The following is a 25,390-nucleotide window of genomic DNA, read 5'->3' as shown; positions in this document are numbered from 1 at the left end:
TCATAGGTCTCTAAGAGGCCTATTAGAAAGGGAATGGTGGGGTTAGACCCCTGTTTCAGTTTCCTGGAGGTACACACTTGTCTCATCTCCTGGAAACTGAGAGATGCATATCTTGAAGTGACCTGTGGAGGGTCAATAACCACAAGGGGAGTCTCTGAAGACTCTCCATGGGTAGACATGCTTTTCTAGTGAGGTGTAAGTGGTGCACTTACCTACCCTATATGTTTGCCTACTGATCCCTTGCTAGAGTTGTAGTTTAGGGTGTGCTAGGCCCTAGGAGCTACAACAGCTGGTTCAGTAGAACTCAGAGTATTCTAAGCTAAGTTATATGTACCTTTAGTACTTATGTGATCTTTCACAAGATATTCTTAGGATATGTGTGGTAAAACAACAGCAAGCTCAAATCCCAACCGCTGCTCACCAATGTGAGAAGTTGGCCTGATGTGCAGTGCTCACTATTCTAGTGATCACTATATATCAGTCCAAACAACCCTTATTGATGATTGGTTGTAAGTCAACCTTATAGACCAGCTATCCTAGTAGCATGGATACGAGCAGTCTAAGGCTAAGACTCTAGAGGGCGTGTTAAGCCAGCTGTTTTACCATCACATTACCCCTTGAACACCCAGTGAAAGGACACCACACAAGTTGTTATGAAAATAAACAGTGTATTTATTTATAACAAGACTACCCTGGCTCTTTATGAGACAGGGAGCTAAGCACACAACAAAACTCTTATAAAAATACTGTAAGTCGCACAATTTACACAAATGCCCGAGGGGCACGAAAAACCATATACTCTAAAAGTGGAATGCGAATTACTAGCAGGTAAGTAACAATTCTCAGAGGCTTTAGAAACGCTAGGCCTACAATACTAAACACTCAGGTTAGGAGCAGGAGGCCTAGGGACACCACGTGCAGAGTGGGAACTCTCACGCGTAAGGCGGGAAAAAGCCTATGGAAGCTAGAACTCACAAAGTTACTGTTCTCGGGCGAACCCGACTAGGTAGGTCGAAAACGACAGTGGATCTGGACCCTTGGATAGTGAGGCTATGCTGGGGCACCGAAATGCCGAAGTTACCTAGCCCAGGGGCTGCGGCTGCATAGGTCTGAAAAGACGTCGGGATTCCTCGTTGACGAACCAGGAGCCTGAAGAAGAAGTTGCTGGCAGGCGGCCAGTGAAGAAAAGTTCGAAGAGATCCAAGCCTGGATCAGGGAAGAAGAAACCTGAAAGCAGAGGGGACCAAGTTCTTGAATCACTAGCCAGTGATTAAGTGGGCACCAGGATGGCACCGGGCGAAGTCACCGCAGTCAGGTGAGTGGGCGCTGCTGGGCTCTGTAGTCTCACGGACCAGGAGGCGTTGTCGGCGACCAGGATGGAGGTACGAGCTGTCCCACGATGGATGATGCTCTCGACGTCGCTGGACCCAGGATTGGGGCAACAAGTCTTGGCAAATTCAAGCCCACGCGGTGGACCTAAAATGGCGTCTGGAGAGGACCAGGAGGGTCCGGGGTGCTCCTCTTTTGGAAGGGAGCAAGGGCCAGTCTGGAGCAACCAGACCAGCAGCAGTGATGTCGTCGGGCGTCGTCAGGAAGGCCACAAGCCAGCGGGCTAGTAGCCAAACAACGCGGTGAGCAGCAAAAAGCAGAAGGGCCCCACGCAGATCGTGGAGATGCTGGGAGGCTGGACTTCGGTGCTGGAGCTGCTCAGGGTCGGGGCTTCTCTGTCCCCAAAGCACTCACCAGAGGATCCCTCGGCGGTCGTGCTGGAAAGAAGTTGTGCAGTCTTGAAGATGGCCGGTCCCTCGAGGTCTCGTCGCACCCACGGTTCTCAGCTTGGCTGTAGAGGTGGGTAGAGGTCAGAGGTGCCAGGGAAGCCGGTTCTCGTCGAGCTGGGCAGTCGGATTCCGGAGGAAGGACTTACAGCAGACCGCAGTGTTCTTAAGATGGTGCCTGCGGATGCAGGGTGACTACTCCTTAGCCACAAGGGAGAATGTTGAAGAAGAAATCTTGATGTCCTTTCGTAGAAAGTCGTGTCTTGATTCCAAAGATGATCTAATTTGGAAGGGGGCCTGCTCCTACCTTTATCTGGGAAAAGGGGGCTGGCACGCGACTAAGTCCTGCCCTATGGGTGGGACCAGGAGGGGGGTGGTTACACCCCTCTCCTTTGGCGGGCTTTCCCCAGGCCAGGGGCTGGAGTGCCCCTGGAACTGGTTTCAGCCGGCCTATGCACAGTGAGCACCGGGGTGCCACTTGCAGTCACCTTCCTCTGTAGCCCTGCCTACCTGGAATACACAAAACCCTGTCTGGGACGGTGCTGGCACCGCCCCTGGCAGGAAACCCTTTGTCCTTGCCTCCTGCTCTGGGAGGACTCCCAGCAGCAGGAGGGCAGACTTGTGTCTCGGTGGCAGCATCCATTTTGTGGATGCTAAGGCTCTGTCTGACTTTAACCGGGGTTACAGGTTACATACATGTCGTGTCCCTCTAGAAGGGTGGAATGCTAACCCCGTCGCCACATCATCCTCCACTCCCGAAATCCGGGCTTCCGCCTCAGTAATGCGGGTCACCGCGTTCCGTAAGTCCTGGCGCAGCAAGGTGACATCAGCTCCAACCGCACCTATTTTTGCATCCAACATGTCTCTAGATTGGTTGATAGCCGCCAGGATAGCTGCATTGTCTGGCCCCGAAGCCTGGCCGCCGCCCGAGGCACCAGGTTGACCACTCGGGCCAGTGAATTTATCTATTGTCCCCTGCTTCGAGGCTCCACCACCGCTCCCTCCTCTGGTCATGGTCTGTGTATAAGAGAGCCGCCGTCGGGTCACTTTCTGCGTCTCTCGTGTCCCCTGTCTCTCGGCCCTGGGGGATCAAGCAGCCTTCCCCCGCCGCTAAAGCATGGGCCCCGGATGTCTCTACAAAGCACCCCAAGCCTCCACGCAGCTCCACCACCTCGTGTTCGGGACAAGTCCGTGCAGCCACCAGGCCCCGCTCTGCTCCTGGCCGCTCAGTGTAGTCAGTCTATGGCCGATGAAACGGCCCGGTGGGGGACCCCCACGGCGTGAATTGCGCACCGCCCTGCGTACCAGTACCCAGGATCGCTGTGTTGCTACCAAGGGGCTCCCCAGGGGGGGGGCCACGCCGCGGCCCGGTTTGGCCGCCGAATTGTAGGCCACCGCAATTGAAAATTGGCGCCAACTTGCACAACCCGTCTCAAGTGCGGCCTACTCGCGTCCCAGGGACCTGGTCCACCGCGATCCGATCTGACCGCCGGGTCCTCCGCATCCTCCCCTTCACTCCTCCGCTCCTCTAGACTGCCACCGCACGCCCCAGTGCACACTCACAACCGGGGTCGCCGGCCCCAGGCCTCTCTCGGGGTCTCCGCTACCACCTCCGGCCAGTTGGTCGATGTCGCGCTGGCCGCAGCCTCTCAGCAGCTGTTTGCCCCCCCCGGTGCAGCGTTGGGCCCAAGGAAGTATCCTGCCTGTGGCTGCTCGCTAGTATCTGTGTCCCGGTGAGGGCCTGGCCGCCGCGCAGCCCCGCTCCGCCGTCCGTCGTCTTTCTCCCCGGGTGCCCTCGAAATCGAGGTCCCGGCGCCAATCCCCAGTGTAGGCCGCTCCGCCTCCAGGGCCGATTGCGCCCGATCTGCGTCGCCGGTGCGGCCAAGAGTCACGCCACACCCGCCGGGCACCTTCCGCTACTCCTCTCTGCCGCGGGACGGGCACAGGTGAGGGGGGAGGCAGGATAAATGTCGGAAGAATTGATCGGCGGGACGGAGCTACTCTAAGCTGCGTCCGCCATGTCAGCCGTCTTGGCCACGCCCCCTCGAAGAATATTATTTTAATGTTCAATTTGCTCTTGATGATATCTTGCAGTATTTGCAAGATGCAAGTGGTCTTAATAAGTCTCTGGATGTAGGTTTATCTTCTCCTACTCCAGATATAGCTAATGAAGAGGCACCATCTTTTTCCACAAGTATACCTAGGGCTTACATAAGAGGTAAAAACTGCATTGCTACTCGGCTTGCACTTTACAAGAGCCTTTTATTGCCCTTTAAGGAGGCTTTGACAGATATTTTAATGGGCACCTGGACTAAACCAGGAACTTGCCTTTCAATAAATCCTCAAAAAAGACATTGTTCGGCTCCCGGAGACCTCTGGATTTTCTAAACCAAGTACAGGCTTCAACTAGTCTTACTGCTGCCAATGCTTTCCCTACTACTTCTCCCGATACGGAATCTAAAAAGATGGCGACTTACTCTAAGAAAGCATTCTCTTCCACTAGTTTTACTCTAACATCAGTCAATACTTTCTGTCCTTTAGGTAGATAGTCCCATGCTTTATAGGTTAGGCTATCAGATGTGTTACCTGTGGCCCATAGGATACTTACAAAATATTACTATATTTAGTTGCTGATAGACAGGATGTGACAAACCTCTCTATTAAGTCAGGAATAGATACAGCAGGTTATTTAAGTAGAGCATTGGGAACAAGTGTAGTTATGAGACAATATGCATGGATCTGCTAAGTTGGATTTTCTACGACTGTTCAGCAATTTTTGTCGATATGTCTTTTGAAGGCTCTAGATTGTGCAGGGAAAAGGTAGACACAGGGAAAATATGCACAGAACCTGGTGCTAACTTTTCTTCCTTCTAAAAATATAGCTACCTTGGCAGGGGCCCCTTTTCTTCCACACATAACATCATAAAGGGCCTTAGGAAATTTTTTGATCTCCTGCCCCTGTCAGCCAGACGCACTGTCGCAGTGGCGCTGATGCCATCTAGATTGGATTATTGCAATAGTCTGTATGTGGGGGCAAATAAATCTGCCCTGCACAGACTGCAGATGGTCCAGCATGCGGCAGCAAGACTGGTTCTGAGATGGCCAAGAAAATCCTCGGCCTATGCTGCGCTGGATGCTCTTCATTGGCTTCCTATTCAGAAGCGCATCTTATTTAAGGTTCTGATGATTGCTTTTAGGGCCTTTCACAAGCATGGTCCATGGTACCTGTATAAAAACTTCAGGCGATACAATCCCATTCGAGAACTCAGATCCACAACAGCCAATCTGATGATTGTCCTTAAATTCAGACTGGCAACAAAGGGAGGAAAAACCCTGGCAGTAATAGGTGCAAAGGCATGGAATAAACTGCCCCAGCAACTCCGTGCAATCACTTCTGAACAGAAGTTTAGGAAATCTCTTAAAACTTGGATCTATAGCCTGGCGGACTCAGTCTGTAAAACACGTGTTTAACTTCTGCCTGCTGTTTGAGGACAGTTAAGCTGTGACCATCTTTCAGCTATACGAGTCAAAGCGCCAAGATGCTCCTTGGAGTGGTAGTGCACTATATAAATGATCATCACATCACATCACACACACCTATATTGAGGCTTGGGACTCCTGTATGCCTATATGCCTCTACCTCTTTTGCCCAGGGTCCTCAAGTAGATCAAGAGAGACTGGGCCCAAGTCATTCTCGTGTTGAGGAGAGTGTGGTACCAGGCACTTCTACCCATGAGCATAGAACCTCCAATCCGGTTGCCCCTTCGGGAGGATCTCCTGTTGCAGTAGCAAGGCCAAGTCTTGCATCGGAACTTACGCTACCAACACCTCCATCCATGGAGATCGAGCGGCAGATCCTGTACCATACTATCTTCCTCTGAAGTGGTTGGTGTAATCCTAGAGGCCAGACTTCGTTTCACAAAAATTATTTATGGTAGGCACTGGGAGAAGATTGTGGTGTGGTGCATATCTAGTCTTATCCAACCCCCTTTCTGATATTCTCATGTTCTGTTTGGCATTAACCCGGCAAGGCCTTGCTGTGACCACCGTTAAGGGTTATTTAGCTGCCCTTTCGGCCTTTTTACATTTATCGGATCGAGCATCTCTTTTTAAATCACCTGCTGTGATGCACTTCTTGCAATTTGTCACAAATCCTAGCGAAAGATTTTTAAAAAAAAAGTTTTGCCTCAACCTTATTACATGTATTTTGGGCTTTCCTGCAGGCACATACTCTTAACGATCTCCCATGTTGCCCATGATGCATCACCTCAAAATGACTTTCACATTCTCTTTTACTGTAAATTTTATCGTAATCATCGTTAGAATTTTGTTATCCCATTTACGCACAAATTTAATTTTAGGCAATGCTGCCCAGCTTTTTACTTCCTCTGAATGTTGCCAGACCCCTTAACCTGTTTCTGTGTCGCCTCTTTCTTGTGTCTATCTCTGAAAACTAGGAAATTGCACATTTGTTAAGATGAATTGCATTTTAATTAGCTGCTTCGATTTTTTATTGTTCTTAACTGTAGTCTAACAATTTTTCTTAGTATGTATATTTGTGGCGTTTATATGAACTTTTATGATTAATAATGTATCAATCGAATAAAATAATTGAACTGGATTGATCCATATGTTTCTTCCTGCCCCATATTAATGCCACAGTGAATTTAGTTTTAACCAATCTAATGTGCTTGCCCTTTGAGCCTAAGCACAGTTGCCGACTCTGAAGACAGTGTTTCTAATAGCCATTACATCGGCTAGGGGAGTAAGTGAAGTTTCTTCATCTGCCCTCCCCCTTTCCCGTTCTGTTGAGGGGTCTCATGACAATCTGTAGATAAGGTTCAAATACTAAAAGACAGCACACAAAATTGTTTGAATGATAGTTTCTTAAAACCCCACATCTATTCAGTGGTGGCTCCTCCACTAAGGCGGAGGAGCGGAACCCCACTGCTTTGAAGCAGTGAAAGAAAGGAAAAATAAAATGATAATAGCTTGATGGTATTATCATTTAATTTGTTCCTGCTGTGGTAGCATGGGGGCTGGCCGGGGCTTCTCTACTCACAGCTCAAGGCAGGGGAGGAGTGGTGGGCACACTGAATTACCAATGACGCTTTGGCCAGCCGTCTGGTGCCTGCCAAACAGACTTCATACTGCAACTCCTGTAGATGCTGGAGAATATTGCCCTACAAAAGTTTCAAGATCTAGTCGGATGGTATTCAAAGGGTGCGGAATCTTTGGTTAAGTCTCTACCAGAAAAGGTGTTACCGTAGGTCATTAACTTGTTGTTTTTTGCCAAATCCTTTTAGTTATGTTTGATTCTAGTGGTGCCTTATCACAAGAGTATTTACTTTTATAAAAGGAGAATAACAGTTCATACTAATATCTTCTTTGTCCTAGGAATTACTAAAGAACCAAGCTTTATTTCAAAGAAAAGAGTTCCTTACTACAATCCACAAATTTCAAAGTCATTGGAGTGGAATGGAGAGCTTGATTCTGAAAGGAATCTAGAAGCACCTTCAGATCTGAAAGTTCCAGAGCACCTTCGCTCACATCCTGCACATCGCAAAGACATCCATGGCCAAGAAAATGTGGAGACACCAAAGGCTCCCAGGCTGCCCCATAAAAAATCTCGATCTCACTCTGCAGATTCAAAAATGAAGTATGCGAAAGAAAACAAAACAGAGACGGTGAACAAATCACACAGGACGCACAATAGGAGAGAAACCAACAGCTCAGCAGATAGCAAATTACGAAGTGCACAGCATGTTAAAGAAAACAATGTAGATGCCAATAACATATTACAAACTCAAGTACTGGAGAAGCAAACAAAAGAGGCAACTCCATCCGTAGCTCATCCAGAAACTAATGGGGTAAAAAAAGGCTTTTTTTGCTAAATACTGTAGATAATTAGGTGCAAATGAAAAATATCTTTTCGTTCCTATATTCAATCTTTGTGTTATTAGTTCCACAGAGCACTGCAGAAGAAAGCAGGTATGAATGTTTTACCTGTAAACAAACCTAACAGGACCTCCGAATACCATAGACAATTTGTATGGAAGAATCCAATGAAGAACTCGCCAATGCTTGCAGCAGAGCAGGTAAGATGAGAAACCTGTGTAGTAAAGATCTAATAAGTGGTAAAGCAAAGGAATCACTATAATATTCCATTACAGGTTAGCAAATATTGCAACTATTGCCTCCGCAACTCAACACTCATGTCAACGTGATTTGCCGATTATTTGAAGATGGGTCAGGAAATTAGAGCAAGTTTCTCAAGGTAAAAGGACTATTTATGAAAGAGATATAGCCGTGTTTCAAAGACAAACTGCACATGTTTAGTGCTAGACTTAAAACGCAAGACGTACCCGGAAGTTGCACGACACTTTGGCTGCCATAGAATCCGTTTTTCCAAAGATTTATTTAAAGTATTTATTGAGTCATTTTTTCACACTCTGTTCATTTCTTCTGGTCCCATTGTACTAAATGCATTCCAGCCTACCGTGCTCAGCGGAGAAAATGGAGAGGTGTCCGATTAACACTCTCCCATAGCTTACTTGGAAAGGGACCCATATGGGGACTGTAAACAATCCTTCCAGAGACAGACAGGTAGGTTATAGATGAGCTCTTTCCCATTCACCCAAATCAGCACACAGAAGACACCTGGGCTAATGTTATGAGAAGCTTTTATTGTAAGTCACCTGAGTGCAGAACATATGTAGAGCAATAGTTGCAAATATGACTCTTGTTGTGGTAACTGCAAAAATGAAGAACACGACAGGAATCAATGAAATGAGGAAAGACAAGAATAGGGGAATCAAGGAAAGACATTGGTAGGGCAAAGAGCACATAGGGTACACAATGCCAATCAATAAAAACTTTATTTGGTTTGTTACAACCATAAAAGTATACACTTTACGTTTTGTAAACCTTTGTAAAAGCATATAACATAATACAATCATAAAAAATGCAACACACAATCATTGCACGAAGGATAACGCAGCTCCTTTAGGTACTAATCAAATATCTTCCTAAAATTATTAAAATCACAATAGTTCATACATATATATCCAATCCTTCCAATAAAATACATACATTACTATTAACCTTTAAAAATGCAATCTCATTTTATACTAAGGGAACTGCTTGCACCTGTTACTCTGTACACTGGAGAAACACCCTAACTTTGCTCATAAATTTCCCCAAAGCACAGGCTATATCTAAGTTTGTCATTTCCACTAGAAGGTTAGCAGCTTGCATCCTATTCATAATCCTATATTTCTTTAACATCGGGCATAACATCTCCTTTTGTATATCTAAAACCATCATACAGTCTAATAAAATATGTACAATATCATAGGGGGTACCTAACGTACAAGTACAGTTACCATCACTATTTATCATGACATTTTTTACCCCATTATTCGCATAACAGGGGTTTATTCCCATTCTCACTTTTAGTACCTCACGTCTTAGACGGTAATTCGGTAACCTGTCTAAATAGGGATACTGTTTTTCTTCTGATTCCCAAGCCTGGGTCATATGGGACACCGATGTTTTCTGCAAGAGATACTCTCGGTCACATATACGGGACATGTCGACTCCCAGTGTCCTTAGTTCTTTTTTGCCTATTATTGCCTGTCCTAGCTGCGGGCATAGCTTTAATCTCAACACTTCATACACTTCTCTTAATGAGGCTCTTGTTTCTTTCGCCCAGGACAGCTCACTAATGGCAATTTCACCTCTACACCACTGGGACATTTTTTGTGGCTCCCCTGACCCTAGGCGTTGCCAAAAACGTATTAGGGCCTTACTGGCGGTTACTGCCCAAGAGGTAAATCTCACCTCTAATCTTGCAGCTTGTACAATTGATGATTTTGGCAACGAGAACAAGCTTTCAGGATATTTCCCTCCTCTTTATCCCAACATGTTTTTCCACTTAGAAAAAGTACTTCTGCCCCGTATAAAAATTGTGCAGGGACCATTGCTAGGTAGGCCTTTATAACTGGCCCATCTGACATTTCACCATAAACGCTATTGAATCTTTTTAGACCCTTCACAGAAGCTGTTGCCCTCATTTTTAAAGCTTCCAGATGGGTAGACCATTTCAGGTTGCTCGTAAACCATATTCCCAGGTATCTATACTCTGTTACCCTTTCAAGTAATTCTGTGCCAAGACACCAAGGGAACCTAGTCTTGCTTCAACTGAAACATAATATTTTGGTCTTCTCCATGTTCACTACTAATTTTTTATTTAAGCAGTATTCATTAAACATGTTTAATTTTCTCTGAAGACCTATTTCTGTCTGGTCCACACTCACCAAGTCATCTGCATATAGCAGGCAGGATATATGATTACCTCCTACTTTTGGGCTAGCCCCTATGACCTCTCTTAATTTCAGGGGTAAGTCGGCTATGAACAGGGAAAAAAGCAAAGGGGCTTATACGCACCCCTGCCTAAGGCCATTTCCAATCTGGATCCTCCCAGACAATCCTCCCTCCTCACCCAAGATTACCTGGACCCAGTTATCTGTGTGTAAGGCCTGTATAAGGGCTACCAGATCATTGTGTATTTTGTAACCTACCATGGTTGACCATAGCTGCTCCCTACCCACAAGGTCAAATGCCGCGCGGAAGTCCACAAAGTAGCAAAATAGATTACCCCTCTGCTCTATCGACTTCTGCGCGACCGCCCAGAGAGCAAAACAGTGGTCCACCGTTGAATGCCCTTCTTTAAATCCACCCTGTTCTGGGGATACTATCAAGTTATCTTCTGCCCAATCTTTCAGCAGACCTAGGATTGCTTTGGAGAATACTTTTTCCCCAATATCCAGGAGATTTATTAGGCGATAATTTGTAGGGGAATTTACATCGCCTTTATTATGTATCGGTATAATGATAGCCCCTTTCCAACTATCTGGCATAATTCCTGTATTTAATATTCTAAAAAAAAACATCTTTGAGAAGAAATCTGCCCACCAGTCTGGATTAGTTTTTATAATGACTGCAGGTAGATTATCTGGGCCGGCAGCACGTGTTACATTTAATCCAGCTAATATGGTCTTAATATGGCCTGGGGAGAACTGCACTATTACTTCTTCCCTGACTCCTGGCCAGCTGGTAGATAATATTTCCCCCCTCCTTGGACATTTGCCATAGATTTCCTCAAGGTAGGTTACCCACTTATCCTCTGGAACAGAGCATTGCAGGGCCCCTACCGCTTTCCCCGTACATTCCTGTATCATTTTCCAAAAGCCTTTGAATTTTTTTTCTTAAATTGCCTCAAGTAAGTTCATCCAGCATTTCTCTTTAAAGGATCTTTTTTTTTCTCTAATAGTTGCCTTGTATTTTATCCTCAGCTTCTTAAGTGCTAGTGATGCTGCATCATTGTACCTACGCCTAAGGCATCTCTCATATTACCTAATAGCGGCCTTTACTTTCCGGCAGTCTTCGTCAAACCATGGTTTATTATTTGGATGTATTTTAGCTTTACTTACTAAACCTTGGTTTCCCCGTTTGATTTTTATCCTGAGGCATTCTACCAGTTGCCTTATTATATCCTCATACCAGGATATATCCTCCCCTAGTGGTAGATTTTCTAAATCGGCTATTTTCTGGAATGCACTCAGTTTCTTTATATATTCTTCACTAATCCGGGTTGTAGGTCGCTTTGGATATTCATCATCTACTTGTAACACTTTCTGTCTCTGTGGGTCCCTGTTTACCTGCAGTTCCATCGATAGTGGGAAGTGATCACTACCGTCTACCCTGAGTATTTCAAAGTGTTGTACTGAGTGGAAGCACCATGCCTGGGTAAAACATAGTCTATAGGGCACATTTGCTGCCCTATCTTAAAGGTCCGCTTTGGAGGCCGATCCTTTTCTTTTCTACCATTAACACAGACCAAACCCATAGCCCCTAGCAGCTGGCCAAGCTCCACGTCTTGGTTTGAGATGTCACTGCTGGTGAACATTGCAAAGTCTATATTATATGCCAGGCGTCAGTTTTTTGGGGATTTAGTCTATGGTTAAAATCACCCAGTATTAGGAGTACATCTCTTGGGTAAATTTCGTATAAATCCTCTAAATCCTTTTTTAAACGTTCCAGCTCCGCTTTATACTCATTTGTTCCCCTTTCTGTATGTACACATTTATAATGTATATGCCTCCCCCACCTACGTTGTTATTTAGAGTCAGCACTCTGCTACCTAATGCCCAATTACACTTTAGTTCAAGGAGATGTATATCTCCCTCTATCCTTGTGTAAACCAAGGTCATCTAGCCACCTGATGCCCTACCTACTTGGTTCTTTCTTGCAGGTTTTACATGGTGAGTAAAGCCTTCAGTGACAGGGGTTTCGTCGCACATTCAGGTCTCTTGTAAGCAAACAATATCGGTCTTCCGAAGGATATTTTTAAAGCCTTCCTGAAACCGTATTCTTTTGTAACCATTAACATTCCAGGACAAGATGAAAAGGCTGCGCAACAACCCAATTTCCTAATCAATGTTACTCAAGTTCCCCTCTTCCTCACAATCCATATAAGCCAATTCTCTGTCCCTATTTCAGACCAGGGCATCTTCCTCCCCCACCCTAACCTTTTAGGGATTATAGTGATTTCCAGGGCTTCCTTATCACCCTGTCCCGGGGTGATCATTTTTATTTGCTGTTCTCCCTACCCCGCATGGTTTCTAAGGAATTGTTTCCCTTGATTATCCATTGTCACATCCTCTCTCTTTAGTATTCTAATTCCTACCCTTAACATCTCAGCTTCTGCTTTTTCCATTGCAACTTTTTAATTTTAAGTCTGTTTTTATTTCACCCCAAAGTAGGGAGTACGCAAAAAAGTGACATATACACGGCGATAAGCCTACAACCCCATAAGGGCCGGCCGCGTCAGAGGAAATGCAGTAATATAACATGGAAATTGTGCTTACTTCTTATCATTATACACAGCGTTCCGCCTACAACCCAATAGGGCCGGCCGCATCTGAAAGGTAAAAAGAAATCCCTCCGTCATGCCGGAAAGTCACTGCCAACAATAGCCTGGCCTCTAGGGCCGAATGAAGACCAGGAACTAGAACTAATAGAACTACCGGACCAAAGCGGTCCAAACTACAACCAGGTGCCTAGAAGAGAGGCAACAGAACAGAAAGGGCAGCAGAAGAGAATAAAAGGAAGAATCAGGAAAGAGGAGAGAAATGGCCTAGAGAACAGTGAAGGGGGCAGGGGGGGGAGAGTCCCCACAGGTCTCGCAAAGATCAGGAGCGTTTGCCATACTCTATAGTTCGGACTCGAGGGCTGTTCTATCACAGGCCTGTGTGAAGTAGGAGGAAGCACAGCATCGTCCACTAAACGCAACGCCCTAAGCTTAGGGGGCATGTTTCGCGCATGTTCTATTTTGCACAAATAGGTCACTAGAGGTTGCCACACCGCCTTAAAGCGTGTATTACGAGACTGCAATCTAGCTGAGAGTAACTCCATGGTAATGACATGCCAGAGTCTCACAAACCACGCCGCAATGGGGGGGCGCCTCCGTCTTCTTCCAGTACAGGGCAATGAGTTGTCTGGCAGCACCCAGCATTTGTAGCGCTATTGTCCAATCACCCTGGGTCAGCGCCAACAGATTCGCAGGTTTGACTCCCAGCAACATTGTACTAGCGGCATCAGGCAGAGGAAACCCCAGGACCCCCTTAATGTGACTCAGGACCTCCTTCCAGAAGACAGTTATCAAGGGGCAGGTCCACCAGATATGCAGAAAGTCCCCAGGCGCAGCCCGACACCTCCAGCAGTCAGGAGAAGAGGTTGGGAACATTTTATGTAGTCGCTGAGGCGTGTAGTACCACTGGGTCATCATTTTATATGCGTTTTCTTGTTGCGGTATACTACGATATACTTTAGGTATATCTTGCCACAAACGGAGTCACTGCGCTGATGTGATATCGGCCCCTAACATAGCGTGCCACCGTCGTTGATAGGCCTGTAAAGGCGGCACGTGAGGGTCTTGCAGAATCTGATATATCTTGGAGATCAAGCCCTTCGTTTCGGTACAAGAACGGGCTAGTCGCTCGAACGGGGTAAAATCCCGGGTAGCCCCTGGGTACGTCGCATCCGTCAGTACCCAGTGCCGCAGCTGGATATATTGCATCTCAGCCTCAGGCGGGAGTCGAAATTCCTCCCTGCAGTGAGCAAAAGACTTAAGGGTGCCCCCATCAAAGAGGTCTGTAAGGACCCTACAATCACCCTGAGACCACCTTCGGAAGGCTCTAGTACGGTAAGCCGGCGGAAACCATGGGTTCCCCTCAATAGGGGTGTGCGTGGAAGGAAAAGTCGTGAAACCTCTACGCACCGCTACCCTGTCCCATATTTCCAATATTTTTTTCGTGGGCACCGCCAAGTAAGCGCTCGGGGAACGCCCTGCCTTATGGTTCCACGCCAAGTCCCAGATGGTATGACCTGTCACAGCCCTATCCATGTGGAGCCACCCCTTCTCACTCTCTCTGGTGCCCCATTCGATCACGAAGCGTAAATGGGCAGCCCAATAATAGTCCACCAAATTAGGACATGCCAGCCCTCCACGGTCTCGCGGCGCCATAAGGAGTGCCTGGGAGAATCGTGGCCTCTTCCCCCCCCCAGATGAAGTTGGTTAAATTTCTCTGAAGACTCCGAATACTATGTAAGGGGATGGGGGTAGGTAGGCACTGAAACAAGTAAAGAAGTTTGGGTAGGATGGACATCTTTATCGCGTTGAGTCTACCCAGCCACGATGGTATCAGTGATTTCCATCTCCGCAGGTCCTCAAGGACCGACCTGCGGCAGTCCCTCCAATTAACATGCGACCAACCATCTAATGAAGGGGTCAGCTGCAAGCCGAGATAACGAATGTGGTGTTCCGTCCAGCGATAAGGGCACATCTGTTCTAGGGAGGAAATTTCGGTTTTGGGGATGGTAAGGTTGAGTGCCCAGGACTTGCTGTGGTTAATTTTCAGGCCGAAGACACGCTCAAAGAGGCAGAGCGTAGAATGTACCGCTGGTAAGGACTCTCTGGGCTTACTGAGGGTGAGAATGAGATCGTCCGCGTAGAGCGCCACTCCTAAGGGGATGCCATGAATGTCCAGAGCACGACGGATCACGTCCGCCAGAGGCTCAATCGCCAAGGCGAACAGTAAAGGCGAGAGTTGGCAGCCCTGCCTGGTTCCTCTCTCTATACTAAACGGCTCCGTGAGCTGCCCATTCACGCGAACCCTGGCCCTCGGCGCAACGTAAGGCGCCATTATTCTAGCGACCATCTTCGGGCCAAGTCCAATCTTGCAGAGGACCGCCCGGAGGAAAGACCAGTCCACCCGGTCAAACGCCTTTTCAGCGTCTAGCGAGAGGAGGCAGGCCGGGATCTGCCAGTGGTGAGCCTTCCCCACCAGATGAGCCACGGTTCGCACGTTGTCAGCCCCTTGACGGCCGCGTATGAACCCTACCTGATCTGGGTCAATCAGGTCAGGCATATGGGGGTCTAACCGCCTCGCCAGCAACTTGGTGTATATTTTAAAATCGGTGTTCAGTAGAGCTATCGGGCGGTATGACGAACACAATGTGGGGTCCTTCCCAGCCTTCAAGACTAAGGCAATTTCGGCCGTTCCCATATCCGGAGAAGGGCCCTGTTCGTCAGTGAAAGAGTTGAAGAGCCGGAGAAGGTAGGGCCCCAGCTGAGCCTGGAACATGCGATAGAAGGAGAGCGGGAGCCCGTCAGGTCCTGGTGTTTTCCCCAGGTGGAGCTCTCGAAGATCCGAGGTCACCTCCTCCTGTGTTATCGACTCCTCCAGGAGCCCCGCGAAGTAGGGGTGCAATGTTGCCCCACTATACTGCTCCAAGACTTCCTCCACCATCTCAGGAGGCGGCTTCTCCGCAGTGTAAAGTGAGGCATAGTAATCCCGGAAAGCCTGGCTTTTATCCTTAGCCGCTGCGACCCTGGACCCATTCGGTAGTTGAACATTCGCTATGTGAGACTTAGCGGCCCTGGCCCGCAGTCTCCTCGCTAAGAGTCTCCCAACCTTATCTCCCCCCTCAAAATGTGTCTGTTTTAAAGCCAAAAGGGATCCTTCCGCCCTATTCGTTCGCAACATCCGCAGTTGGCCTCGAAGATTCACCAGGTGGCGCCTCGTCTGCAGAGTAGAGCCGCCTTGATCTTGCGCCTCCGCCTTCTTTAGGTCCTCCACCAGGCCATCCTCTACCGCTCGCGCCTCACGCGTTCTCGCAATCACAAGAGATGTAATATGGCCCCGGATCGTGGCCTTAAAGGCGTCCCAGACCACTGGGAAAGGCATCTCAGTTAAGTCATTGCTCTCAAAGTAGGAGGTAATGGCCTCACGTATGTCCTCAACATTCACTGCATCCTGGAGGATACTTGGCGGCAAGCACCATCTCCGCTCTCGAGGGGGGCACGCACCCGGATCCTGCAGGAGCAGTTCCACATGAGCGTGGTCCAAGATCGAAATATCGGACATCTCTACTCCTAAGACATCCCGGGCAAGGTTGTGGGACATAAACAGATGATCGATGCGAGAGTAGGAGCGATGAGCACTCGAGTAGAATGAGTACTTACGTTTATCCGGAGAGAAATACAGCCACGCATCGAACAGCCCTAAATCAACGATCTGCTTGCGTAGCGCTAAAGACATTGCTCCAGCACCACTGAAGGAGCCCTCGCTCTGGTCCATCTTCGGGCACCACACCATGTTCAGATCCCCTCCTAGAATTAGCGAGGGGCTGCCCTGGAGTACATGATCCCGCAAGAGGTCTCGGAGGTACCGATCCTGCGCCTGATTTGGGGCGTATACGTTGCACAATGTAAAACGACGACGTCCCACCTCGACACTCACCCTGAGAAAGTGGCCATCACCACCCCGAAAGGGCCTATCTTCCCCCCGCCTGATGCCAGCCCTGCACAAAATCGTTACTCCTGCTGTCTTCGTGTCTGCCGCTGCCCAGAACTGAAGAGGGTACCTAGGGTGTGCCATGCGCCCGGTGTCAGCCTGTTGGAGGTGGGTCTCCTGCAAGAATATGATATCTGGATTGTGACGCAGGAGATAGTGCCAAACCTGTTTGCGCTTGTTGGGCGAGTTAAGACCCTTCACGTTGAGGGTCATGACCTTCATAGGACTAGCCACATTCACAGCCATGCCACGGTGTCACAGAGGCTATCCTGACCCCCACAGCAGTCAGACCACTCTCAGCACATTCACCCCCAGTCCGGGGCCATATACCACCACCCCCCACCCGTAGCCCACCTCCCCTCCCAGGCCCCCACAAGAAGAAAGGAAAATGGAAAGAAAGAGCAGCAAGAAACCAAGGAAGGTAGAAAGAGATAGAGAGGTAACTAGGAGCCACAAGGGCCTTCCATCAGGATAAAACAGTCGCGGCCAACCGGGCCGTAGAACACTGACCACTTTACAGGGCATCCTACACCCACAGGTTCGGACGCTCTCCGGGATGTCACTCCCTAAGGTGCAGATCAAGAACACAGAGGGGGGTGTGAAGGTCTTAAGGGGTACACCGCTAGTGAGCTCCCGCCGTCTCAGCAGCCCACAAAGTTGGAGTCAGGGGTGGAAGTATGGAATCGCCCCGTTCCTCCCCACTCAGAGCCCAGCGGGCTCAGGGGCACCCCCCCCCCCCAGGTCGGGGGCAGAGAAAGAGACAGCCCATAGGTCAAAATGTAAGGGGGCCCTCGTCCAACTCTGCCTTATCCCCCTCCAGGGACCGTATGTGGGCTATGATGTCTTGCTTGGCCTGAGTAGGAGAGATCCCTTCTGCAGGGGGGTACGACGATGCCGATGCACCGTGGTCCAGTCTGGTCCAGCCGGCGCCCTCTTCTGTCTGCGGGGCTGTGACGGGCTCGGTGGAGGGGTCGTTGCCAGGCGAAGGAGCTGCACCGCCTCCGTGTAGGATCTCACAGTTCTGCGCTTCGACTCCCACTGAAAAATAAGTGCGAATGGGTGGCCCCATTGATAAGCGATGCCCATACTTCTCAGCTTCTCAGTCACCGGTCGGAATGCGCGTCTCCGCTTAAGGGTGTTGGGCGCCAAGTCCTGAAAAATTTGAATCTTGTGGCCGTTGTATCTCAGATCCGGGTTTTCGCGGGCATTTTTCCAGATAGCCTCCTTTTCAGTGAAAAAGTGGACCCTGGTCAGGATATCCGGCAGGAGTCCCGATCTCCCCGCCGGGGCAGCCACACGATGCGCCCGATCCAATGTTGGGGGTGAGGCGTTCTCGTCCCCCCAGACCTCGTGCAGAAGCTGCGCCACGTAGTCCATGATGTCCTCCCCTTCCTCTCCCAACGGAATGCTCCGAATGCGGAAATTGTTGCGCCGACTTCTATTCTCCAAGTCCTCCTGCTTCACCTGGAGCTTGATGTTCTGCTCCTCCAGGGCCGCCAGGCGCTGCCACAATTGCTCTTGGTCCTCCGTGCTGGTGTCCATCCTCCGTTCTAGCCCATCAACCCGGTCTCCAAGGTCCGTCACCTCCTTCCGAAGCTCCTTCACACAGCTGTGAACGGACCTCAGTGACCCTATCTCCGCTTGCAACTCAACCATGAAGGATGACATGAACGCTTGAGTGACCGGCGGAGAGTCTTCTGCACCCCTGGATGGGCCTTCACCAGCCGCAGGCGCCCCCGCTTTACCCCACATGGCCACAACCGTATTGTCCTTGGGGGTTGCAGCTGAATCGGCCTTGCAGCCTTTATTGGAGCGTGTCATCGCTGATTGTTCGTCAGAGCCGGTAATACAGGCAACTCCCCCACTGACTATGGGAGGAAGTAGCTCTCCGTAGGTTAGACTAGAGATAAAACAAGGCCCCCCACCTATCACCAAGGAGTCTGGCCTCGCACCCAGGCAGGACCCTCCACCCGCAAAACAAAGGTCCGGCCTTCTAGGAGGGCACTCTTCACCCGCCAGTCGGGCCCCGGAAGGTGATCAGCCAGCCGCGCCACAGTCCCGGTTTTTTAAAACACAGCTGCACCACAACTGACTGCCCCGCACAACACCAGGCAGGGAAGAGTACTTCAAGCGTTCAGCGTAGGGTCCGGTCCGCTCAGGCCCAGGGCTCCGCAGCCGGTGACTTCAACGAGGGGCGAGATCGTAACCCCACAACTCGCCCCTATGCCACTCCAAAAAACCCCCGGACCGGGGCGCTCCACAGCTAGGGGCCCGATGCAGGGCAGGAAACAGATCACTCCCGCCTCTCCCCCGAGATCACCACTCAGGACAGCAGGCCTCCTAAGGCAGAGCCCCTAGTAGTCCGAAGATGGCGGACTGCTCCGTCCTCCTCCGCCACACCCGCCGGGATGATATCGCTCACCTTAATGCTCCCAGGCCTCGCTCACCGTCAGATCGATCCCCAGAGGCCTCCACTCCTCCACAGCAGCCGGCAAAGGCAGAACGGCACAGGCCCCACGGGGGGTTTGGGGGGGGGGGCAGGCCGGCACCACCTCACAGCACGTCCAGGGCCGGCGCTGTCCGGGGCCCAGGTCCTCGTCGCCCGCCAAGAGCCCTCGCCGCCACTCACAGAGGCGGCGCCACATACCTTCCCCGCAGCACTCCGAGGGCTTCAGAGTCCCACAGCACACTCGGGCCTCTCCCGCAAATCACAAGATGGCGGGTCGCGGTGGCTTAGAGGTCTCCCGTCGTCACTCCGCTGCTCCCGCTGCTCAGGGGAGCCGCCCGCAGGACTCCTCCGCTCCACACCTCAGGGCTGCGATCGTGAAAGCACCCGGACCTCAATCTCGGCCCTCCAGGCACAGCAAAATGGCGGGTCTCCTTCTCCCGATCCGCGTCGGGAACCCCATCACCACCGCCCCTCAGCTGCTCACCGGGGGAGGAATAGGGACAGCTGCAGCTATCAAGCAAAGTCTGTCCGCGAGGGCCCTCCAGGAATACACCAGCAGCGCTCTCTGTCCTGCGCTCTCCTCCCGGTCGTCAGGAGCGATATCGATATCGGCCAGGGGCTCTAAAATGGCGGGTCACCACTCCGGACCTCCAACCGGCGCCGTCAAGGAGCCCTACGCCACCATTCTTCTGCCAATTCACCAGACAGGACCCCGCTCACAAGCCCGCAGCCCCCTCCAAAAGCTCCGGGGGTGAGTTTAAGGCCCCTCGATTCCGCTTTAATAGCTTATGAAGGCTGTCAACAGCGGGAGCTCCGACTAAGCGCGTCTGCTCACATCGCCGTGCAAGCCACGCCCCTCCATTGCAACTTTTATTAGTGCTGAGTGAAGAAGGACCTTTGTTATTTCTTCCCCTTTGGTATTAACCAACAACCCCACTTCTTTTAAATCATCTGCACTAACATATTTTAAGCTGGGGCATTTTGCAAATGACGAGAGTAGCTGAGACCGATTTAGAGGCTTTAATTTCTTAACCCTTTCCCCCCCCCCCTTTCCCTGTCCAATAGGTTCTACAAATAGCCAGGTAGCCACGGTCCTATTTGTCTGTAGGATTTTTAGACTTTCATCTGGCCTTTCATCCCTTCTCTTCATATTAACTTCTATTCTACCCCTATTCCTACAGCCTTTCCCTGGGGTTGGGTTACTGGGCCCTGCACCTGCGGACGTCTCCATCCCCCATTCAGGTGCTACCTCCTCCTTTCCCCCCGGGTACTTCTTCAAGGGAACCTTCGCACTCTTTACCAGGCTTTTCCCTGATTCCCACCTAAATTTTTCCTCGGGTCTAAGGGTACTTGCTCCTATGTCTGCAGAGGTTAGCTTTTTTGTTTCTGGCATCAGTACCTTGTCCCTAGGCCTAAGGTCGGGGGTTATCTCCTTCCCATTCTCCTGTTGTTTTGCTACATGACTTATACATGGGACCCTTTTTCCTTCCTTCTCTTTGGGAAACACCTCCTTTCACCATATCTCTTTATAATCATGGGGCAACGGGAAATATATACTGTTGGATCATCCTCTTTGGGTCTACTCCCCCTTGTCACTTCTTCAACCTCATCTGCTTTAATCTCTACAGGTCTTACTAGGGAAGGCATTTGGCCTTTAATCTGAGTCAGCTCCCCAATTATGTTCTTAAACTGGTTACTTTGTGTTTTTAAAATTTCATTTTTTAAAACTGAACCCTCTAGGATACCCTGCAAGGTTTTCTAGAGCATCAACATAACCTCGAGCATTGATAAACTCAAGGAACCCGTCACCTCCAGACTATGCAGGGGTAGACCTGATAAATCCGTATGGACAGCATTGGCATTTACCAGTCTTTCTTTCACATTGGGACTAAATTCCCCTTGGGCAAAGTCTTCCTCCCGCAAGGATTTACTCTGGATTTCACTTTCATCCTCCTCCACCTCTACTTCTATGTCCTGAATAATTAATGACTGAGTTAACCGAGGGGAGTAAGACAAACGTGGTTCCATCGGGATCTCGGCGATATCAAAGTTTGTCTGATTCAAGGATTTGGTGTTTATTGCAAGGTTCTCTGTGATTTGCGGAGACTCCACCACATTCATCTCCCTTTCTGGTGTCTCCTTCACTTTAAAATGCTTGTCCAAAAATTCATTAATACATTTTGAGACTTCTGATCCGCCTTTTGCGCCTGCTGTCTTAGAGGTCAACAGCAACCTCTGTTTGATTGTACTTGAAGGCTGGGTAGACCCCCATCACTGGTGTTTTATTTCCGGTGGGTGTCGCCGTAACACGTAATACATTATTCCAGTCTTTGGGTAATTCCGTTAAGTCCTCTGTCCCGGGGCTTCTATTTCCTGATTTCCTGGGATTCTTCGGGGCTTTACATGGTTTATTTTTCCCCAGGGCCACTGATTTTTGTTCCCCTTAACGCCTTACTTCCAGAGGTACAAAGTTTTTAGGGCGGTTTTCTCCTTCACTTTCTTTAGTTTACCACAGTTCCTAGGTGCCCTGTGTCATATACACTTAATATGGCTCCCCTAATTACAATTATTAAGGAGGGAAAATTGACTTTTTCACTTACCTCTGTTCTGTGGGCCCGCACTCTTTCTCCACCACTTCTCCATTAAGAACTCACTTTTCCAAGCACTTTTCCAAGCACCAATCTGTCTGCAACCACTCAGAAAATCACCACCATGGGCTTACTGTGGCTTTTATGCTTCCTCGTCTTCAAGGGTGTAATTTTCCCCTTGCCGCTTTTGATCCTAGCAGCCTCCTTAGTGATTATGCCCATTGTTTGCTCTCGCCGTTTTGGGCTATGGGGGACTCTATCCCCACACTGCCACCACTGCGGGTCATCTTGTTAATTGGAGCCCATGCCTCCCGCGCTGCCCACTGGGCTCGCAGTCCACTGCGGCGCTCACAGATGAAGTCTCCAGGCCGCAGTCCACAGATTTTTCCTATTTCCCGAACGCTCAAAGCGGTAAAATGAGAGCGGATGTAGCCGCTACCACAACGCCAACGACACCGAAACTGACCCGGAAGCTGAAACGAAGTCGGAGGTTCACAGGAGCGCATCCGTAACCACACAGAAACACAATGAAGTGAGAAAAGAAACCCAGATGAAGCAAGACATTGAGAGACGGAACACGTGAGAATGCTGAGGGAGTGAGTGGAAGGAGAGGGTTAGAGGTGACCAAGAGGGTAGGGGGTGAAAGGAGAAAGAAGAGGAGAGTAGGAAGAGCTTCAAATCGTAAGATTGCAGCATCTTTTTTACTGCCTTATCTTGGCTGGGCTTACAGTATCCAAGACGGACTGTTTATCTAGCATTTTGTCCAGACCGGGATAAGATATGAACAGCTGAGATATAATGTGCAGCCTGTCAAAAACAAGTTGAGACTTGAGGCATTTGAGGGAGATGGTAATTTTTCAAATATGTGTGCTAATCCAGGTTGAAGAATGTGGTGAGGTTCATGGGAATACGTCCTACTGCCCTACCTTTGCTGCTTGATTCACCAGAAGGAACTGAGGCATAATTTGATGCTGCAATGTGCATCAATGTGAAACTGTCATGTGCTTTTAAGTCTAAACCTGTGCATTGTGCAATGGCACTAGTCATTTGAAGCCATATCTGTGGAATGTGAAGCAGTCCAAGACTACTGAAGTGAATGAATGAATGAATTAATTAATTAATATTGGACTTATAGAGCGCGAAACTTAGCCCAAGGGCGTCAAGGCGCTATATGCGGAGCATGAGGGTGCAGACAGAGACATGCTCATACCGACGTTTGTGAAAAAAGCCAGGTCTTTAAGGCTTTACGGAAGAGAATGGGATGCCTGACTCGAAAGCTCTTCCGGGAGTTCTACAGTTTAGCAGCAGCAGAGGAAAAAGCTCTTCCTCCCCATTTAACCTTCTTAAATCTCGGTACTAGTAGCAGGTTCTTATCTGCAGACCAGAGCGGCCTGCTAGGAACATAGCTGTGGACAATAGCCTTAATCGCCTCAGGACCTGAACCGTGGTAGGCATTGTGAGTCATGCACAAAGTCTTAAAGACGATCCTATGGTCCTTAGGCAGCCAGTGCAGCAACCTAATGGAGGCTGAGACTGAAAGATATTTTGGTAAATTCATCACCAACCTGGCTGCAGCATTCTGTACCATCTGCACGCGTCGCACTAGGCCCTTATTGATGCCCAAATAGAGGGCATTACAATAGTCCAATCTGGACGTCACCAGGGCAATGACGGCCTGTTTACGTGCCTCAAAAGAGAAGAAATGGGAGATTTTTCTTAGGATCTTAATGATCCCGAAACAAGTAGAGACTGTCCTGCCAACCTGCATGCTTAGGGACAGTGAATTGTCCACAATGACCACAAGGTTTTTCCAGTGGGAAACCGTGCGGGGAAAGACGCCGAGCGCGTCCGGCCACCAGTTGCTGGACCAGATCGCCTGTTTACTCACAAAAATCAGAATCTCTGTTTAATTTCAGAAATGTTTTCACCATCCAGGAGGAGACTGCCTGCATACAGTTCCTAAAGTTAAGGGCTGCATCCTTTAAACTATGCGAACTAGACACCATTATTTGGGTGTCGTCCACATAGGACAGCACCTCTAGCCCATAAGATCTCACAACCTTCGCAAGAGGAGTGACATAGATATTAAAAAGAGTTGGACTCCGGGAGGATCCCTAAGGAACACCGCACAACAAAGGTTTGGGGGCTGAGCAGAATTGACCAAGCTTCACCATCTGAGCCCGCTCACTAAGAAAGGAAGCAAGAAGCCCCAAAGCCGAGCCCCCGATACCTATCTCTCTGAGGTGATCAATCTGCCTGCGAGTAGACAGGGTATCAAAGGCCGCGGTGAGGTCAAGTGAACAAGCAGGGTAGTGTTCCCTGAGTCCACTTGAGTCCGGATGTTGTTAAAAACGGCCGTCAATGCTGTTTCTGTACTATGGTGGCTTCTGAAACCGTTAAGTTGGTGGTGATCTTTTAGGTAGGTGCTAAGATGAGAGTTTAGGTAGGATTCCAGAATCTTAGCTGGAACCGGAAGTAAGGAAATCGGCCAATACTTCTTCAGTTCACCCGGATCCAGAGAGAGCTTCTTCAAAAGTGGCTTCACTACAGCAGTTTTCCACAGGGTGGGATATTGCCCCGCTGAGATGGTAACATTAAGAACATCAGTCAGACGGGGAATAAAGATTTCATGGCCAGTTTTTAACACTTTGAGGGGACAAGGATCCAGAGGGAGCCCGATTTCTCCCGTTCTAACTACCGGTCAGTCACCTCAGAGGACATGCAGGGAAAAGTGAGAAGACTGGGAGACCTCCGTGAGTGAGGCCTCATTAGGAAGGAGAGTGGGTTGAACGGACGACCCCACAATGGCGTTGGAAGCTTCAAGCAAGGAGTAAATGTCTGAGATCTTTGTAAGGAAAAAGTCAGATATTTTATCCCAACGCTCCTGGGAAAATTCTGAGGGGTCAGTGGCATGGGGAGAGGTAAGAGAGTTTATTACCTTAAAAAGATCCCTAGAGGGTTTCATAGATTCAGTAGTCTTAGAAAAGTATACTCTCTTTTCCTCCATGATGGCTGCTTTATACTCCTTTAGACCCTGTTTATGCAATTCCCTCCTCAACAGATCAAGAGCTATTTGCAAGAGCCTCTCCTGTTTGCGACAGCTCTGTCTCAACTTTCTATGTCTATCCGTAAACCAGTGAGCAGAGGGTTTTTTCCTTGCTGAGTAGTGCTTACTAAAGGGTGCAAGGGTGTGCATTGTTGCTGACAATTGCTGCGATAGCTCGGCCGCTGCCAAATTAGCATCGTGAAGCTTAGTGAGCTCGAAATTATTAAAGAGAATGGAAAGTGACTCCTTACTTATGAGGCTAAAATTCCTCCTTTCTACCGAAGTCCTATTGCCAGAGAGAGCCGTCGCTGATACCATGAAGTGTATATCAAAAGGAATGGCAAAATAGTCAGACCAGACTAGGGGGATAGGTTCCCCCACCCTTATACGAGGGTCATTAGAGAAGACACCGTCAAGTATGTGTCCCGCTATATGGGTGGGCTTTCTGACCAGCTGTGAAAAGCCACAGCAACTCAGGGTTTCTAAAAGACTTTGGGTATCCTTCCATGAATATTGTCTAAGTGGAAATTAAAATTCCCTAAAAGGGTAAAATTGGATCTTTCACAGTAGGTTTCTAGAAGTCTCCTAAAATCCTGACTGAAGGAAACCCT

At 49.1% G+C, this 25,390-nt stretch overlaps 1 protein-coding gene across 10 annotated transcripts in view; it reads left to right on the top strand.

Annotated features, from left to right (window-relative positions):
• The window catches only part of SAXO6 (stabilizer of axonemal microtubules 6), a 541,049-nt gene that overhangs the window by 112,106 nt on the left and 403,553 nt on the right, over positions 1 to 25,390 (top strand). For all 10 annotated transcript variants that reach the window (XM_078676490.1, XM_078676481.1, XM_078676550.1 and 7 more), the window contains 2 exons: positions 7,173 to 7,645; positions 7,739 to 7,873. In XM_078676490.1, coding sequence (XP_078532616.1) covers positions 7,173 to 7,645; positions 7,739 to 7,873 — 608 coding nt within the window. The remainder of the gene's footprint in view (positions 1 to 7,172; positions 7,646 to 7,738; positions 7,874 to 25,390) is intronic.

The sequence above is a fragment of the Lissotriton helveticus genome, chromosome 1_1, assembly GCF_964261635.1.
Source record: "Lissotriton helveticus chromosome 1_1, aLisHel1.1, whole genome shotgun sequence".
Lineage (NCBI taxonomy): Eukaryota > Metazoa > Chordata > Amphibia > Caudata > Salamandridae > Lissotriton > Lissotriton helveticus.
This window is presented reverse-complemented; position numbering and strand designations above follow the sequence as displayed.